Below are 20,079 nucleotides of genomic sequence, written 5' to 3'. Positions count from 1 at the left end.
CTTGTATGTAGATGGAACCCTCAGAAACTGGTCTGGTCAGGGAGAAGGAGGCAGCAGAGGTAGAGTGAACTTGAACTGCCTGGTGCTCAAGGCTGAGGAGAGGTAGGGTACCCTGCAGTCACTGAGCTCCTCCCACCTCCTTCCTGCCTTCCCTCTGAGGAGGAGAGAGGGTGTGGTGGGGCCTAGGTGGCCCCAGGTGTTCCCTGGCTTCCCAGATGGGGCCTTTGATTAGGAAGGAGGAGGACCACCCTCATTAACGGTCATTCACCCAATTATGCTTTGTGGGATATTCAACCCAAGGAACATGCTGCCCCTGGCCGAGCGTAAGAGGAAGCCTAAATTCTCCAAGGAGGAGCTGGACATTCTGGTCACAGAGGTGACCCGTCACGAAGCGGTTCTCTTTGGGAGAGAGACCATGAGGCTGTCCCATGCCGACAGGGACAAGATTTGGGAAGGCATAGCTCGGAAAATCACCTCCGTCAGCCAGGTTCCCCGCTCCATCAAAGACATTAAGCACAGGTGGGATGACATGAAGCGCAGGACCAAGGACAAGCTGGCCTTCATGCGGCAGTCACTGTCGGGCCCAGGGATCGGGGGCCACACCCATCCCATCATGCTCGCTGCCCACGAGAGAGCCATCGAGTCGGCACTGCTCACTGCCAGGGCTGGGCACGGCTTCCCCAGGGCAGAGCTGGACAGAACCGACAGCCCGTCTACCAGCTGTGAGTATCGCTGCCTGAGTGTGGGGCTTGCTTCCCTCATGTGCACCTCTTCCCTTGCTAGCTCTCAGCCCTGCCTGTCTCCCTGACTCTCCATGGCCCCATCTTGCTTCTGTCCTGCCTCCACTTCTTGTGCATTCTTTCTGTGCCAGAAGCCAGCTTGGAAGGGCTGTATCTAAACCCCACACAGACACTTGTAGGACTAAACAAGCTCCAGGTGGGTCTAACCTGTGGCCTAAGGTTTACATGCACATAGCTATGAAGGTGGCCGAACCCAAAATGGAACCTTGTTTAAAACAGTGCAAGTTTTTGTTTGTTTGTTTGTTTGTTTGGTACCTGGAGCAGAAACTTTGTAGTTGACCTTGTGTTACAGAGTCGAAAGATTAGACATGCCTTCTTGAATTAGATTATCGTTCACCTTAGAGGAAGGATAGGGGCTCAGCCAGTCCAGGACACCCCAGATTTCCAGCCTTGGACTTGTGTGATCTCCAGAGCCTACACTGGATCTGCTGCTCTGCCGACTGTGCTGGGTCTGAGAAGCACATGAATGGAGGGCTGGGCTGCAGCTGTAGAAAAGGCCAAGGCTGGCTGAGGAAGATGTTTGAAGGGTGAGGAAGAGTTAACCAGGCCTGGTGCAAGGCGCAGAGGAGGGGAGGGGAAGGCGAACAGGCTGGGAACAGCATGTACAAGGCCCACATCAGGAAGGCGCTTGGCACGTTCCAGGAACTGCAAAAGCCAGGGAAGCCCCATCGTAGCCGGCAGGGGGAGGGGCACCACCACAGCAGCCGAGTGGCAGGGCTGGGCCAGGGAGAGACCTTTCTGTGTGACTGCCTGATCTACTTCTCTTTGGTTCCTGCTCCTTGGTGCTCACCTGAGATTGGTTGGGCTCCTCTCTGTTCTCCTCTGGCTCCCTCACCCCACCCATTCTGTTTCCCTGTGTGTTCCACATTCTTGCTTCCTGGGACTTTAGCCATTCTAGCTGGTGTTAACCAGAAGGGGGAGCCATCGGAGTCCATCCCCGAAGCACTGGCCTCCTCCCTCCCACTTCTTCACACACCCACATGCTTCCTCATCTGCTGTCCTCAGTGGAGTCCTGTAAACAGGGCAGGAGGATCTGAGGCTGTGGGGTCCAGCATTCAGCCAGCGGGAAAGTGGTTCACCGAGTCCCACTTCCTCCCTGGCCATTTCCCACGGGGATCTGCTTATTTCCTGTTTGGCTGAGGTCTCTGACAGGTGGCCACTCACAAAGTCAGCCTCAGGAGTAGAAAAGAGTGTTTCTGATGAGGCAGACTTCCTTGTTAGCCAGCTGAGGCAAACAGTCTTCCAGAAAATGGAGGTGGCCCTGAGACGTCAGAACCAGACTTGAGCCTGAATCTGCCTCAGGGCGGGCAGCATCCGGAAAAGCCTATTTCCTGAATCCTGCCCTGTTCACCCCTCTGTCTCCTAGAGATCAGAGATGATGAGGTTATCAGAGGCAACATGGACTGCAGGAGCCCCCAAATCTAGTAATAGTCACAAGCCTTAGCCTGGCTGGGGCCATAGTGGCTTGAGGGCTTAGAAAAAGGGTAATAGCAGCTCAAAGTGGTCCTTCCCACCCTTTCTGACATCCAAAGAAGATGGCTGCCGCTTATGGAGCATGCTCAGGAACCAGTAGGCTCCACTGTGCCAGCATCAGGAGACCCAAGACCCTTGGACCTGTGTAATCAAGCACTCTCGGGTGGGCCGTGATGTGCCTGACCTCACAACCCACCTCAGGGGACAACAGGGCTGGTAACTTGCCTCACATAATCCTGTTGAATTCTGCACTAGCCCTTCCCTCTCATCTCCAGCCATTTGGCATCTCCCTGTAGTGGTTTGTTAGGATTCCAGCAAGGCCACAAAGTGGCCCCAAGAAACTTTGAAAGTCCCTCCCTTGTGGAGACTGGTGCTCACAGGAGAGCAGCTTAGCGCCTCTCACAAGGTAGTGCTTTCAGCTCTGCAATACACTGTAGGGTCTGGGAGCCACACTAAGAGCCCATCCAGGGCCCCAGGGGTTCAGCAGAGCCATCATTATTGTTCCTTTGAAGGTAGTGAGATGCAATGACACCATCACGGTCATGAGCCCTTACACTGCCGTGGCTGCCACTGGAGCTGGAGTCTCCTTTGCTGGGCTCTCCTGGAGTGTAGCTCCCTCTGTGGGAAGAAGCGAACCAGCTCCTGCTCACCCTTCTGCCGATGCTGGACCTACACACCCCAGGGACATAGAAGCTGGCATTTGTCTGTGTGTGGTGCCAGTGTAGGCTGAGGGGTGGGCAGCAGGGAGTTTTCAGAGGTGGGCCTGTGACCAGGGCTGCCCTCTCCACCCTTTTGTAATCACCTGTCCTTCTCTCCTTGTCTGATCCAAGACGATGAAGATGAGGAAACTCCTGGGCCCTCACAGCAGCCTCTTCGGATGCCCCTGCTACATCCTCCAGAGGAAGAGGCCCCCCTGGCCAGGCCCACACTGCTCTGTTCATCTTCCTCAGACCAGTCCAAGATGTTGGGACCTAAGCCAGAGGTCCTGCCCCATCCCTCACTCCAGGCCCAGGCCTGCAGGACCCCAGAGCCACATCCCAGCTCACCTACCATGGGCCTGGACTGGCATCTCCTACATGCCCATGCCCATCAGACTGAAATGTTCCAGAAGTTCTGCCAGGAGCTGGTGACTGTGCACCAAGACATGGCTGACAGCATGCATGTCATCAGCCAGGCTATGGCTGAGCTGAACAGCCGTGTTGGTCAGATGTGTGAGACACTTATGGAGATCCGAGATGCAGTTCAGGCATCTCAGCGTGGGCCAGAAGGGGCAGCCCCCATTGACTACAGTTTCCAGGCTCAGGCACCCCTGCCGGATCCTACACCAGCTCCCCCAGAACCAGCCCCAACACGGACTACCAGGTCTCGGAAGAGAAAGCACAATTTCTAACCTGGCCCGTTTGCATAAGGAGAAGCAATGCCAGTGGTGTCTAGCCTTGAGTTGGGGGAGTCTCTTGTGTCTAGAAACAAGACTGATGACCCTGGGCCACAGTCATCTCTTCACCTGGTGCAGTCCAGCTTCCTCTGCTTTCACTGAGCGGGTATACAGGCCCATCACCCCCTTATCTCGGGAAGATGCTCAAGACACAAGAAAAGCTGCCTGCTTGAATGCTTGCTTGGCCTAGAAGGTCGCTCTCCTCCTGGCCTGTATCCTGTAACCTATGGAGTGGGCCTTGCTGGGGCAGGGGGCAGCATCCAACAGAAATCTTGCTTCCAACTCAGGGCTGCAGCAGAGCTGACCTCCCAGGTCCTGATTCTGCCCTTTCCCAGGTGGTTCGGCCTGTGGGTGGGCAGGGCTGGCTCAGCTGGGTGGGTGAGGCCTGGCCTTGGCCCTGCGCTTGCCCTGCGTTGCTCAGCTGCTGTGCTTGCCTTTTGTGGTGGGGAGGGGAAGGAGAATGGGGCGTGCCAATGAGGGGAAAGAGATGATCTTGCATTCTTAGCATACTGTACGCTTTTCCCCAAGCCTGCACTTGGCAGGCCATCTCAGGGAGCTTTCTGAACAGTGAGGATGCAGCCAAGTCAGTCTTTACAGTTACCGATTACTGGTCATTCCAATCATTGTCATGCATCTCAGGGTTCAGAAATGACACAGCCATGTAGTGGGGACCTGGCCAGCTTTCTTCATGAGACCAGATCTGGAGTACTAATAGATGGGGATCTTGCTCCTCACCCAAGCTCTGCCTCAGCTTCTACAGTTAGAAGAGAGAACAAAAACAGTGTGGAGATGAGTCTGCCAGCCTGTGATGGCCTTGAGTCTCACAGCCAGTGGAGGGCAGGTCCCTAGCCCAGGCCTCAGGAGCTAATAGGCAGACTGTCCACTCACTGGCTCTTAATAAGACCAGAGACCAACGAGACTGTGCCCGGTCCACCTCCCAGCATGCCTCGCCTCTGCTTGCTTGGGCCATATATTCACTTAGCCATACATACTTCTAGCTCTGTGTTTTGTTTATGGGGCCCGGTCAGAGAGCTGGGTTCTTTGAATTAGGGAGGAGAGACTAAGCCAAAGGCTTCACTCTGACTTGGGTACAGCTTTTGACCTCGCTCCCTGGCCTGAGGCTGACCCCAGCAGACCTTTCACACCCTCCCCTTTCTCCCTAAGAAACTCAGTGGACCTGGAAGCCTACTGGACCCAGTGCCCATGAAGGCTGTTGCTAGAGCTGTCTATAAACACACACCATGCTTGATCCTACATGAGATGATGGACGGACGGCACCTGCTATGTCCCTGGGCCCTGGGCTCCATTGCCCCAATTTGCGATTCTTTGGTGGTTCATGCCCCATCAAACTGCATATTGTCTTGTCCAGTAATAGCCTGGTGCCTGGAATTGCCCTGCCCGTCCATGCTGGAACCCAAGATGGCCTTCTCGAATATTTTTGTTAAGATGGCAATAAAATGAATCAGATGTCACACTTTGAACACAGCCAGGCTCCAGGATCTTTTTTTTTTTTTTTTTTTTTTTTGGTGTGTATTCTCTTTCTTCCTATACCAAAGAAACTCCACGAGCTCCAGAGCAGGGATTAGATACCTAATGGAAAGTGTATGGGGAAGAGGGCTCTGTGGTCCTTGCATATCCTGGATTCCATAAACTCCCTATGGGCATGCCCAACCCCAGGCTTGGTCCTCCAAAGGAAAGGCAGTGGCTTGTAGGCCAAAGGCAGCTGAGCATCCATGGCTACTAGGTCAACTATTTTTTGTTTTTTCCCTGCACGTCAAAAATTAATTTAACCTTATGCTCCCCAAAAGTGTTGTAATTTCCAGGGAGTGAAATAGTTTCTGGCTGGAGACTTGAGAGGTTCCTGGCTGTCCATTAGGGACCATCCTGGGACACACCTCTGTAGTGGCTACATCGCCACTGACCTTGGTAGCGGCCTGTGAAAAGCAAGGCCCTGCCTGTCAAGACTCCTCAGAGGAACCAGAGTGGCTTCCTCCTGTATAAACTGGAGTGTGCCCCACCACAGAGCTGTCTTCTGACCTATCAGCCCGGCTTAGCTCTAGTCGTGGAGAGAGCTTCCTTGAGGCAGGAATCCCCAAACTGTAGGCTGTAATGTCCTTTCTGAATAGTTCTTAGCTACCTTTGGCTTTGGAATCCCGACCAAAATGCATAACCATGGAAATTAAGATTGCAGTTTGCAGTACATACAGAGATCCCATGTAGTTGGCCTTGGTCTCCTCTGATGCCCAACAATTTGTGAGACTGGTTGGCCTTTATTTCTGGTGTTGGGGAAGAAGAGGCCACATTAATGGCTGTATACCAGAAACAAGGTCAGAGTCCAGGGACAGTGGTCAGTTTGAGATGGAAATGATTTCCATTTTGGTGTCTTGGTGGCAGTGGGGACCAGGAAGCCAGAATATTCAATAGGAAGAGGAAATGAATGGGGAGCCTGTCTTAGCTTCCCAAAAGGAAGCCTTGAAAGGAAGGCCATAGCATATGTGGGCGATGTTTTACAGAGGCTAGGCAACTGCCTGGATGCCAGAGACTTAACCCGGTGACATCACAGAGCCCAGCTCCTCTTGTCCAGACTTCCCATTTCTGTCTTCCCGAACAACTTCCTTTCTGGTGGAAAGCTGTGTTGGCCAAGACAGGCTTGTGTCAGTCCCATTAAACAAATGATTCCCTGGGCCATTTTCTTTCTTGAGTCGGAACCCATAGTCATTTCCTGACCCAGCTAGAAAATATGGTACACTTGATAAGACCCAGTGGGTGAGGCCTGAGAATTGTCTCCCGGTGCTTATCTGTCCAGTACCCAAGGACAGTGAGGAGACAGGACTCAAAACAATGTGTTATCTTCTGGAAAGATTCCGTCCAGGACCCCTGCCTTCTCCACCACTGTCAGTCACCTTTCAATTACTTCTAGGGTGCCTGACTCTGAACTGCCAGACATGAACTCAGTCTCTACAGAAGAGCCTGGGCCCAGGCACCCTGCCACCCTGCTCTGTTTCCCCAACAAGGGAGTGTGAGCTAGGAACTCAGACCCCCCCTTGTAGACAACTGATCTTGACCACAAGGAGGAGACAGTTCCTGGAAACAGTGGGGTCCTTGGCCATGTGACACAGGACAGTATTGCATAAGAATGAGCACAACAGAATTCTGGGAATGTACCAAGCCATTGAGTGTTACCACTGAAGAGAGGGGGCCTAATTAGAGGTGATGGGTCCTGAATCTTAGCTGGATGCAGTAAACTTTCTCTTGAAAATTATGTCACATAAACATGTCTTGTCGTGGGACTGGGTGGCTGTGATTCACCCACAGTTGCCATATGTATCTCATTTCAAAAGCCAAGTTTTAAAACAACCAAATGCAAGATGCTCAACACATTTTGGTCTGATGCTGGAAATACTTTGTGATCTGTATCAAGACTGAGGGTGCTCTTTCTAAGTGCTGGCTCTTGTTAGGTAGAACCACATTGTGGAGGTGGGGGTGGGGGGGTGCAGAGCGCAGGGCCGTGAAGGGAAATGGATACAGATGATCTGAAATGTTTAGACCCATTCCAGACATTGCTGTTTTGAATCAACAATCCTTGATAGTGACTCCTTCCTCATTTTCCTTTTTCTCTGGCATTTAGTATTTGATGGCTGGCCAGAAACCAAAAGGGGAAAGGGAGAAGGAACTCTTATGTGTTCTGTGAACCAGTGGTTCTCAAGAGAACACATGAGTGGGATTTCTGCCTTCCAGATGTGTCTGGAACAGTGAAACTTGGCCCTACATTCATTCTGTGCCCTCCTGACCATTAGTTTTGGACATCAATCCTAGACTCTTGTTAAATTGGAAACTTGGAATTATTCTGCACAGGCCAAAAGAAAAAAAAAAATGTCAGGAATGGAGTTGAGGCTGGTCCTTTGAGTGGAGCAATGAGGCTGAGCATGATTTCTGCAGTCTTAGGGTCAGTCTTTTGCCTTTGCTAACTATGTTGTGGCTAGGTGCTTAGGGATCCTCATGAGATTTTTTCACAGCTCATGGGGGTGGGGAGCTCTCTGATGTTCATGTAAGATAACAATGGGGATACAAGTGTGCTGAGGCTAAGGTCTTGGGCAAGATGTCTGACCCAGGGCTGTAAGCACCATTGATCTTGTCCAGATTGGTGGAGCATGATACCATGCTTGTTCTCCCACTGCTTGAGTCTTCATCCCTCAGCCTATGATTATCTTCTGTGCCAGAATGGATTGTTTCCTGGGCTTCAGGGGATGTGTCTGTAAGGTGCCAGCCTCCTCCAAGGCTAAGTCAAGCTGATCCTGCAGGGCCTGTCCAGATAAGAGGAGGGGATATGAGGTCTGCAGGCACTGCCCTAGGGGTGGGGTGGTCTCCAGTGTAAGTTCTTGGAGCTGCCGGCCCCCACTGTCACATTGCAAAAGCTCTGACATCTGTGTGAATGTTTTCTCTTTGCCTCTTGGGTGAGAGAAGCAGCACAAACTTTATTGAGGAAACCTGGAAGGTACCAATTCCAGAGACAATCCACCCAAAGCAATGATCGTCACGGTTAAAACATGGGTATATTTACTTCAAGTTGCTCTGCAGGGAGGGGCATTGTTAGAGCACAGAGTACTTGGCTTTGGCTCCAACCTGTCTCACTCTGCATCACAGCGGCACTGTTTTGGAGTTGGGTAAGGTGATTCCAGGATGTTGGAAGTGTCGTTTGAAGGAAACTGGGTGAGGGGTGTGGATTCATTAGTGTCTTGGATATTGCTGAGTCTGTGCGTTCCATGTCCACTTGGAAGCCATGAGTTGTAGCTCAGGGAAGGACAGGCCACAAATCTGCATTGCTAGCTGTGTCTTCGGACAAGTTTCTCAGCCTCTCTGAGCCTTCCTTTCATTGCCAATCTTCCACTATCTCTCATTTACCTTCCCCCTTTGTCCACATTGGGCCAACTGAAAAGATGCTACTCTCACACTAGGGTATCATTGGTCTTAGAGGATTGGTTATTTCTGCTAAGCCTATGAAAATATGGAAACAGCCCAAAGCTTCCCCGAGCCCTAACTGCCATCAAAGGCCTGAGGTTAAATGTCAGTGAAAGTGGAGCTGGAGTGTGCCTGGCTCAGTGCTGACTGCTCTTTCATAGGGCCCCAGGTTTGATTCCCAGCACTCACATGGTAGCTCACAACCATCTGTAACTCCACTTCCAGGGGATCTAATGCCTTCTTCTGGCCTCTGGGAGGGCTCTATTCAGATGGTACACAGACATAAATGCAGGCAAAACACCTCTACATACAGTGTTATAATTTAAAAAAAAAAAAAAAAAGCCAATGAAGAGGGGAAGGGATAGCCACCTGCTATTGAGTTTGGTGTTGACTGTGGCCCTCAAGGTTGGCAGGGCAGATATTATTTCCGGTCTCAGGTTAAACAGATTCCTAAGGTCCAGAGAATGTGTTAACATGATACAGAATAGAGATGTAGGTAGGAGGACCAGCTCTAGTTAGCTGTCTCTAGGTGAGACACCAGCTCTCCTTATGTACCCACATACCTTAACGTCTTGTGCCCTGCACCTAAGGCATTCAACCAGGTGTGGCCCATGGTTCTCACCTGTCCCCTCCCCACCAGGTACGTGGTCATTTCCCGGGAGGAGAGGGAGCAGAACCTCCTGGCATTCCAGCACAGTGAGCGCATCTACTTCCGGGCATGCCGAGACATCCGGCCAGGAGAGCGGCTGAGGGTCTGGTACAGCGAGGACTACATGAAGCGCCTGCATAGCATGTCCCAGGAAACCATCCACCGCAACCTGGCCCGGGGTGAGTATGGGCATGGGACTGAGCGAGCCTTCCCTCAGGGCCAGGGAAACACCAGGCTAAGACGACTAGTCTAGGTTTGTACTGATTGTGAAGGGACACGCCCTCAAAGCTTGGGTTACGCCTACAAGGCCCAAGACCACGCCCACAGGGCTAAGCCCATGTCCACCAGCGAAGGACACACCCATACCGAACCACAAAAGCCCAGAAAGCACCTCTGGGAACCTTCCAAGCAAACCAATGATGAGGAATGCAGTATCCAGCAGTGCAAAGAGACAGGACAGGCAAGACCTCAGCACAGTAAGCCAGTGGCCATCCCAGGGAATTCTCTAGGAGGCAGTGCTGAGAGATCAGCAAATCTCAGCCAAATAAATAAGTTGAATAAACACCAATCCTGTTACCCCCAACTCTGACTGAAGAGACACTTCTCACTCAGTACCTCAATAGATAACTTCCTGTGTGCTAGCTGGGTTTCCTGCACTTTGTCATGGGATCAAGGTAATGAGAACTAACCTTCCAAGATCCTCTGAGAGTCCATGGAGAAATGTACTTACCACCACTGATGCAATCTCTACCTTGACTGTCACTATGCCCTTGGTTGTAAAATTTTAGTCTAGTGATTTTTGTGACATCAGTTCCATCATTGTACAATTGTCCAAAGTGAGCATTACAGAAATGCAGTGACTTACTCAGGGTCACATGACTAATGAGGCCAGAGCTAGCTTTCCAACTTGAGGCATCTGAAGTGAGCAAGGATCTAAGTTTTATCCAACAATGGCCACCAGACAAAGCCAGCCTCTGTATTGTTGATCATGTTCCTGGCAGCCCAAATGATACACAGCATGAAGGAATGGTTTCTACCAGAGGAGGGCTAGTGGACATGAGAAGATGGGCTTAGGCTGGGAGACCCTAGTGGGTTGGCTGTCTATCCATGCTCCACTGGAATGACTCATTTGAAAAGAGCTTGGCTTCCTCCCTCCCTCTGGCTCTCCAACTGTAGATGCCATCCTCAACCTGGCCAGGGTACACAGGAGCACCCAGGTCCTTTTTCCAAGAGATCCATCTTTGCACAGAAGCTGCACTTCCATACACCAGGGTCTATTTGGTCCTCGGAGGCAGAGCCATGCCCAACATCCTCTACACCATCGTCTTAACTAACCTCTCACTGGATAGTCTTGTTTAGAAGATGAGCAGAGGAGATGGGAATAAGTAACTTATTGAGGTGAAGATGACTTGGAAGACAAAACAGAACAGGCCTTGGGGGGGGGGGGCAAGAAGCTGTCTGGCTTAGTCAAAAGCATCTGGCAATTGCCGGAGAGCTGAGAGACCTGTGGGTAACCTCATCTCCTGACTCCTTCGGGGTTGATCTCGGGCCATGCTGGTTTCATTGGGATGGCATGCTTCTGGGATGAAGGGTGGCTACTGTTTGGTCTCTTCCTGAAACTCCAGAAGGGTCCCGTGGACCTCTAAACCTCCAGAAGTGTTTGGTGGGCCTCAGATGCATCGATAAAAGCAGGAGTGAATGAAAGCAGCCAAGGGATTTCTAGGCGAATCACACTATTTTCACCAAAGAAAATAAAACCAAGAGAGGTCACAGCTGCTGTGGCACCGATGTCATCTCTTGTCCACCATCTTGGATTCTTCTGGAATGTGTCTTCCTGTGTCTTCTCCAAAGTGCCTCAACCTGCATCATCCTCAGGAAGACCTGAGACCAGGGAAAGCTCAGAGAGAGGAGAGAGTTTGGGGAAAGAGATAGAACAAGCCTTGGAAGACACAGTAAGAAGGCATCTATCTGTCCATGACCAGGCTGGATTGTAGGCTGCAGGAGGAAACCAGCAACCACAGTGGGTGCAGCAAGAGCTGTGATGAAAGTGGTCCTTGAGAGTGACCGTGGGTCTTGGCAACTGATGGGTGCATGTTAGATGTTAGGTACAGAGTCCTGGGCCTTTAAATGTGCCTTGGATGGCCTATCAGCCCTGCTCAGGAAGATCCCCATTGCCTGGTCACTTAAGGTATTACAGCTATATTAGCTTTGTGTGTGTGTGTGTGTTTGTGTGTGTGTCTGTGTGTATATGTGTGTGTGTGTGTTTGTGTGTGTGTCTGTGTGTATATGTGTGTGCACATGTGTGTTTGTGTGTATATATGTGTGTATGTGTGCATATGTATGTGTGTGTTCATATGCAGGTGCATGCATGGATGGATCAGATTCAAGTGTCATTCCTCAGGAATCAATTTGCTTTTGAAACAACTCTCACTGACCTGGAACTTGCCAAATGTGCAGGGCTGGCTGGCCAGTGCACCTCAGGGATCCACCTATCTCCACCTTTCCAGCACTGGAATTACAAGTGCCTGTCACTGCACATAGCTATTTTTTTTTTAAATATAAACGTGAATTCTGGAGATGGAAACTCAAGTCCTCATACTTGCAAAGCAAATGCCTTACCAGCTGAACTAACTCCCCACCCCGCTTTGTGAGGCACAGTCTCACATATCCCAGGCTGGCCTTGAATTCCATATGAAGCTGAGGCTGACTTTGAACTCCTGAACCTCGTGCCTCTACCTCCCAAGCACTGGGACCATTGATAGGCACCACTGCATCTTGCTTTTAGAGAGCAGGGCATCTTCACAATCAGAGGCTGCCTACCCAAATCATACTTATTGTTGTTTTTATGGAAGAGTGTTGTTTGGAGCCCAGAGCTCATGGAGAGAATATCACTTATTCCTTTGTGGTTATCTTTGAAGGATAGGAGTCAACACACTTAGGTGATCTGTGTGATTTGTGTGGGGATTTTAAATTTTTTCTTTGATTTTTTTCCATGAATGTCATAAAGGATTTGGACTAGGATTCATGGACCTTTATTAAAGGCCATCTGTGGAGCAGGGATTTTACATGGAAGCCACGGTTCAGAAGGCTTTCCTGCTCATCCTAGGAAATACAGATGGCTTTATCTTCGATTACAGAGACAATGAGAGTTTTCTGTGACTAACACCCTGACCTCCCAGCATCCTCAGCTGTCCAATGTCTGAGGAGTCCATGAGAAGGTGAAAGGTCACCCTCAATTTTCAGAGATTCAGTTTGGCGAGCACCCCACCTGCTCTGTGACACAAATACACTGCATTACATTTTCTTTTAAATTTAATTTTATTTGTATATCTTATGTAATGGGTGTTTTGTCTTTATATATGTCTGTGTACCACATGTATGCCTGCTACCCTTCAAGGTGTCTTCTGGGTACCCTGGAACTAGAGTCTATCACAGAGTGTTGTCATGTGGGTGCTGGGAATTGAACTCAGGCCTTTTGGAAGAGCAACCACTGCTTTTAATCTCTAAGGTGTCTCTCCAGCTCACAAAATGCATGTTCAAGGGTTCCATGTCATCACTGAGCTTTCTGTGGTTCTGCTGGTGGAGATGCAGGGGCTGGGGGAAGCCGTCTGAGTGCCAGGAGCCTGGCATGAGGCTGTTCCTTAAGCAGCTCCTGTGAGGACAGAATAGGGACTTGAGTGGCTTAAATCCTGCTGTGCTGTTTTCTGTGGGATCCTGGAGACATGAGGGAAGCAGCTAGGGGAGGCCAAGCAGGGAGCCTCCTGACCTTCACCCAGGGCCTATGAAATCCTTCCACAGAAGCCTGGACACTGAACAGAGGCTCAAGGTTGCAGCACCAGGACCCTGACCCTGACCAATTCAGGAGGCCTTTGAGATTGCCCAACCCATAGGTTCTGCCGGCAGAACCTTCTGAAAGCTGAGAATCAACTCTCCTCAGCACAGCACGCCTCCCCCTGGGCAGACCAGCACTTCTGTAGCAGTCTGTGCTCTTCTGCTGGCCTCGTTAAAGAATCTAAAATAGCTAACTATCGGTGATCTCACCAACACTTCAAGGTAACGAAAAATGAAGGAAAGAGAGGCATCTTTTGTCGGATGGGGAAACAGCTGTATCTGGGTCACGAGGCCGCCTTGCCCTTACCTTGAGGGGGGCTGATACTTTCGCATGTTTAGGAATCTTTCCCAAGGCATCCCCACTTCGTTTGTCAACCTTAGCCATGACTGAGAACCATCCTTCTTTATGGATTTCCTGTCTTTAGACTGCTGGGAGAATGGAGAGGTAGCAACTGTAGGGCTGCTGTTTCCCTCTGCTCTCCAGACCCACGAGCACGGAGGAAGACGAGGCCTGTGCTTCCCCGGGCCTTCTACTGAGGCACTGCAACCACCTTGTAGTCTCTAGGTCTGGAGGACAGTTTGTCCCATGGTGGGCGGATAGTTACTCAGCTCTGAAGGCTGTTGCATTAGTTAGATGGAGTGAGATGCTGTCTCCTGGGGTCCTATTATGGCAAACCCATCCCCGTAGGATGCTGACTCCTTTTTATTCTCCCCTTGAGACATATCCCAACTCACAAGTGTAGTGTTTATCCATGGGAGGCCTTTTTGTAAAGGTCCTTTGATGCTAGAGCCCATGATCCATACTTCTCTCCATTTGGGTCTCACCTGACCCTGATGGTCAGAACCAGGGGGATGTGTCAGGCAATCCCCTAGCAGAAGGTCTGTTCTGTTCCCTGTCGATTTCTCCACTTGGGGCTTTTCCCCACATCCTCACACCCTGGTTTTCCTTCCTAGGAGAGAAGAGGTTGCAGAGAGAGAAGGCTGAGCAAGCCCTGGATAACCCAGAAGACCTAAGGGGTCCCACTCAGTTCCCTATGTTGAAACAGGGCAGAAGTCCTTACAAGCGCAGCTTTGATGAGGGAGACATACACCCTCAGGCCAAGAAGAAGAAAATCGACCTCATCTTCAAGGATGTGCTAGAGGCCTCACTGGAGTCTGCTAACGTGGAAGCCCGCCAGCTGGCCCTGAGCACCTCCCTGGTCATCCGGAAAGTCCCCAAGTACCAGGACGATGACTATGGTAGAGCTGCCCTGACACAAGGCATCTGCAGGACCCCAGGGGAAGGGGATTGGAAGGCCCCTCAAAGGGTGGCCAAGGAGCTGGGCCCACTGGAAGATGAAGAGGAGGAGCCTACATCATTCAAGGCCGACAGTCCAGCTGAGGCCTCTCTGGCATCTGACCCCCATGAGCTGCCCACCACCTCCTTTTGTCCTAACTGCATTCGCCTGAAAAAGAAAGTACGGGAATTGCAGGCAGAGCTAGACATGCTTAAGTCTGGAAAGCTGCCTGAGCCCCCCCTTCTTCCACCGCAGGTACTGGAGCTCCCAGAGTTCTCAGATCCTGTAGGTAAGTTGCTGAGGATGAGGTTGCTGTTAAAGGGAAGAGTGTGTAGTGCCAGGCGCTGTGTGGAGGGTGGTCCAGAGCTCTCTGTCACAGCCACCTGCCAGGAGACTGGAGGAAAGCAGCGCAGAGGCAGCCACCTCTTGGGGTGGGAGCCCACTCCCTCAGGTGATGGAGGCAGGCTGGCTTGAAGCTCTGGGGGAGGGCATTGCATGTGCCAACCTGTATCCTCCTTGTCAATAAAATACATCCCATCACAGGAGGGCTGTGTGCTGTGTTCTTGACCTGGTGTTTTCTCTTGGGGGCAGGTCCCACTGTTGTCTCCCCTGACTCAACTTCTCTCCCCCCAGTCTTGAACAGGGTGTTTGCTGGGAGCTTTTACAGCTCCCCAAACTCAGGCCAGGAGCACAGCCTCGTCCAATTCTTCCAGACTCTGTCCTACCCACATGGTACTCGGTTCCCAGCTCGCAGTTCTAGAAGGATGAGGAACCAGAGAACCTGGGGCTGACAGCTGTGTGACTGTCCCTTTTTGCTGGCTGCCTGGATCTCTTCAAGTTGTTGGACCAAGGAAGAACTGGGGGTCGATTCTGTGCAGATCTGCAGCTAAGCCGGCTTGTTTTCTCAGGCTTTCCTTCTCAGCTGCCCTCAGAATGGGGTGGGGCAGACATAAAAACCACATTTTGCCTCAGTATCCCGGCTGCCCTCAGTTAAAAGTCACATGCTTACCCTGACCATATCGGTGGGCATTCTAGTGCCAGGTCCTCCAGTGTAACCTGAATGTGTGACATCAAACATTCTGCCTCTTCTAGAACATTCCACCCCAGAAGCACCCACAAGTCAAGGCTGAACTCAGGTGCAGGCAGCTTGGAGCGTAATGAGTAGTGTGCAAGACCACCATGGGCAACTCATGGGGAGGGAACCTCAGTGTGGACAGCAGGGTTACCCTTGAATCAACTCCAGACTGGGCTTCCATTTCTGTGGTGCCTGCTGGTCCCTCAGAGTCCCTTGCTGTGTCTGTGCTGTCAACAGCCCATGCGAATTTCTCCTTCCCCTCTTATTTTCCAGCCTCAGAGAGTATGGTCTCCGGCCCCGCCATCATGGAGGACGATGACCAGGAAGTGGATTCTGCAGATGAATCTGTCTCCAACGACGTGATGACGGCAACCGATGAACCCTCCAAGATGTCCTCTGCCACCGGACGCCGCATCCGGCGCTTCAAGCAGGAGTGGCTGAAGAAGTTCTGGTTCCTACGGTACTCCCCTACCCTGAACGAGATGTGGTGCCATGTGTGCCGCCAGTACACAGTGCAGTCCTCACGCACTTCCGCCTTCATTATCGGCTCCAAGCAGTTTAAGATCCACACCATCAAGCTGCACAGCCAGAGCAACCTGCACAAGAAATGCCTGCAGCTGTACAAACTGCGCATGCACCCGGAGAAGACAGAGGAGATGTGCCGCAACATGACTCTGCTCTTCAACACCGCCTACCACCTGGCGCTGGAGGGGAGGCCCTACCTCGACTTCCGGCCCCTGGCAGAGCTGCTGAGGAAGTGCGAGCTCAAAGTGGTGGACCAGTATATGAATGAGGGGGACTGCCAGATCCTTATCCATCACATCGCCCGGGCACTGAGAGAGGACCTGGTGGAGCGCATCCGTCAGTCGCCCTGCCTCAGCATCATCCTGGATGGGCAGAGTGATGACCTTATGGCTGACACGGTGGCCGTCTATGTGCAGTATACCAGCAGTGATGGACCCCCCGCCACAGAATTCCTGTCTCTGCAAGAACTAGGCTTCTCCAGCACGGAAAGCTATCTCCAGGCGCTTGACCGAGCCTTTGCTGCTCTGGGCATCCGGTTACAGGACGAGAAGCCAACTGTGGGCCTGGGAGTGGACGGGGCCAACATCACCGCCAGCTTGCGCGCCAGCATGTTCATGACCATCCGCAAGACGCTTCCATGGCTGCTGTGCTTGCCCTTTATGGTGCACCGGCCCCACCTGGAGATCCTGGATGCCATCAGTGGGAAGGAGCTGCCCTGCCTAGAGGAGCTGGAGAACAACCTGAAACAGCTCCTCAGCTTCTACCGCTACTCACCACGCCTCATGTGTGAGCTGCGCTCCACGGCCTCCACCCTGTGCGAGGAGACTGAATTCCTGGGGGACATCCGTGCAGTGAGGTGGATCATTGGTGAGCAGAATGTCCTGAACGCCCTTATCAAGGACTACCTGGAAGTGGTGGCCCACCTGAAGGATGTCAGCAGCCAGACACAGCGGGCCGACGCTTCAGCCATAGCCCTGGCCCTGCTGCAGTTCCTCATGGACTACCAGTCCATAAAGCTCATCTACTTCCTGCTGGACGTGATTGCCGTGCTGTCACGCCTGGCCTACATCTTCCAGGGCGAGTACCTCCTAGTGTCGCAGGTAGACGACAAGATTGAGGAGGCGATCCAGGAGATCAGCCGGCTTGCAGACTCCCCCGGGGAGTACCTGCAGGAATTCGAGGAGAATTTCCGAGAGAGCTTCAATGGGATCGCCGTGAAAAACCTCAGGGTGGCCGAGGCCAAGTTCCAGTCCATCAGGGAGAAGATTTGCCAGAAGACACAGGTCATTCTGGCTCAGAGGTTCGACTCCCGAAGCAGGGTCTTTGTGAAGGCCTGCCAAGTGTTCGACTTAGCCGCCTGGCCCAGGAACAGCGAGGAACTCCTGAGCTTCGGCAAGGAGGATATGGTTCAGATCTTCGACCACCTGGAAGCCATTCCTGCTTTCTCCCGGGATGTGTGCCGGGAAGGGATGGACCCCCGGGGGAGCCTGCTGATGGAGTGGAGAGACCTCAAGGCCGATTACTACACCAAGAATGGCTTCAAAGACCTCATCAGCCACATCTGCAAGTACAAGCAGAGGTTTCCGCTCTTGAACAAGATCATTCAGGTCCTTAAAGTCCTCCCCACCTCCACCGCCTGCTGTGAGAAAGGCCGAAGTGCTCTCCAGCGGGTCCGCAAAAACCACCGCTCCCGCCTGACCCTGGAACAGCTCAGTGACCTGTTGACAATAGCTGTGAACGGACCACCCATCGCCAACTTTGATGCCAAGCGAGCCCTGGACAGCTGGTTTGAGGAGAAGTCTGGCAACAGCTACACACTGTCCGCCGAAGTCCTCAGTAGGATGTCCGCCTTGGAGCAGAAGCCCATGTTGCAGGTTGTGGACCATGGCTCTGAGTTCTACCCAGACATGTAGGGGGCCTGTGCTCCAGAGGCCACAAAGCCGGTGAATATTTTTTTAATCTATACTCATAAGCTTTGATATATTATATAAATATATATTATATTATATTATATATATATATAAACCTACACTGAAAGTTTTTTAAAAAACTAAGTTAATTATGTCCACCAGAAGCCACTGGCAGTTTTCAGAAAGGAGCAATGTTGGCAACTGACTCTTGTCTCCGCACTTGGCAGCTGCAGCCTACACGGCAACTCATCGTCACTCACACAAGCGTGTCCTGGGGCCACACGTGTTCCCACCAAACAGTCAAAGCGACATAAGCTAAAAGATGATTCTCTTGTCACTTTTAGGTGGCTTGTTCTGTTTCTGTTCTCATGTGTTAGTCACGGGCTGGGGGTTGGGTGCCTGCCTTCTCCTTTTTGGTATGGTTTTATGGCTGGGGGGCTTTGTGGTCTCCACACTGGCATTCTGGTCCAGATACATTATTTCTGGGTTTCCATGGGGGGGGGGGTGAATTGGATTTCTGGACTGGACTAATCTGGTCTTTCTCCCCTCACCTGACTTCAGCTTGAGAGGTCTTTCATTGTTCATTTTCTGATCGATTCCTTCCCTCTTCCATAGTCAAATGCATCAGTCTCCCTCAGCTGTGAACCCGCTGCGCTGCCCCCCACCCTCTGCCATGTCACCTCTCCCAACCCTAGGTTGTCAGTTCCCTTCTTCAGGCCTCTGGAGTTTAAAGATATGAGCTGTTACACTGAACGTAATTTTTTTTTTCACATTTGAGCTTGAATCTTGGGTGTGGAGGAGGGGTAAGCTTCATGCCTCCTTCTCTCCAGCCACTGGAGGATAAAGCATATACTTCCATTCAGATCTTGGGCTGTTGGGGAGACAATGAGCCAAGAGATCTAAACTCCAACAGGACTTTTTTTTTTTTTTTTTTTGGGTAAAACCAGGTAAAATGAAAAGTGTATATTCAACTTTCACATTGTTCTTGTCTTTATAATTATAGAATGTGTTGCAGGATTTGTATTTTTTTTTTTTTCATAATCAAGGAGCAGCTGTTTTGTAGTTCAAGGGCAGAACAAGTCATGCCCCGGGTTACACAGACCTCTGAGAGTGCCTAGAGAGGTTGTTCCTTTTGCAAAAGCCTGATGATGTGCTCCTTGGCCTTGTAGGAAGGTCACAGGACACCGGGCAGTAGTTTTTTGCTTGTGAACTCTTCCTATTTTGAATAGAGTTGAGATGTCCTATAGAAAATGAGAAAACAGGAAGTGAGGCGGGATTCTCAAGGTACAAGCATGTATACATACCTACACACACACACACACACACAGACATGAATACATGCACATACATGCACACACCACACATACACACACCACACACACAGACATGTATACATGCACATACATGCACACACCACACACACACATACACACACACCACACACACATATACACACACACCACACACACATATACACACACCACACACACACACAGACATGCACACACAGACATGCATACGTGCACATACATGCACACACCACACACACATATACACACACCACACACACACACAGACATGCACACACAGACATGCATACATGCACATACATGCACACACCACACACACATACACACACACCACACACACACACACACACACACACTTTGCAACTACATATAAGCTTTAGAAATGCCTCTTGCCTCCCCCCATAGGGGGGCAGACAGTGGTTTAAACTAGAGGAGTCTGACCAATGTTCATTTATCTACCAGTATACCTCGCAAAGAGTTCAGAAATGTGCATGAACTGTTAAGAACTTCTCTCCAGTTTCCACATCCAATCTGTGCAGTCTGTGCAGATCCCAGAATGTGGATACAGGGTTGTCTTTGGAGAAGGGAGGGAGATCTGAAGAACCTGCCCATGGTCAGTTCTGCAGAGAACTGTCCCTCTCCTTCCGTGGAGAATTGGGAATTCAACAACGAGCAAAGGCCCCCACACCCTACCCTGCCGGGCCTACAGCTATGGTAGCTTCCTTCCTTCCCTCTGGGTTTGTCTCACCTCTGAGGCCTCATGGAAATGTCATTAACACTGAACATGTTGCTACCCTTTCCTGGTTCTGCAGTCTGTCCGTCCTCCCTCAGATCC

The 20,079-nt window shown here is 51.2% G+C and overlaps 1 protein-coding gene across 5 annotated transcripts in view; it reads left to right on the top strand.

Moving 5' to 3' along the window:
* The window catches only part of Prdm11 (PR/SET domain 11), a 70,275-nt gene extending 50,921 nt beyond the window's left edge, over positions 1-19,354 (top strand). For 4 of the 5 annotated variants that reach the window (XM_031371092.1, XM_031371096.1, XM_031371094.1 and 1 more), the window contains exons 6-8: positions 9,308-9,495; positions 14,102-14,713; positions 15,773-19,354. In XM_031371092.1, the coding sequence (XP_031226952.1) occupies positions 9,308-9,495; positions 14,102-14,713; positions 15,773-17,937 (2,965 nt within the window). In that variant the 3' untranslated portion in view covers positions 17,938-19,354. The remainder of the gene's footprint in view (positions 1-9,307; positions 9,496-14,101; positions 14,714-15,772) is intronic. The other variant, XM_031371095.1, reaches the window with a different exon arrangement.
* Positions 19,355-20,079: the final 725 nt, after the last annotated feature.

This window comes from Mastomys coucha, unplaced genomic scaffold (genome assembly GCF_008632895.1).
Source record: "Mastomys coucha isolate ucsf_1 unplaced genomic scaffold, UCSF_Mcou_1 pScaffold15, whole genome shotgun sequence".
Lineage (NCBI taxonomy): Eukaryota > Metazoa > Chordata > Mammalia > Rodentia > Muridae > Mastomys > Mastomys coucha.
Note: the sequence above shows the minus strand (reverse complement) of the source record. Positions and strands in the feature narration are given on the sequence as shown.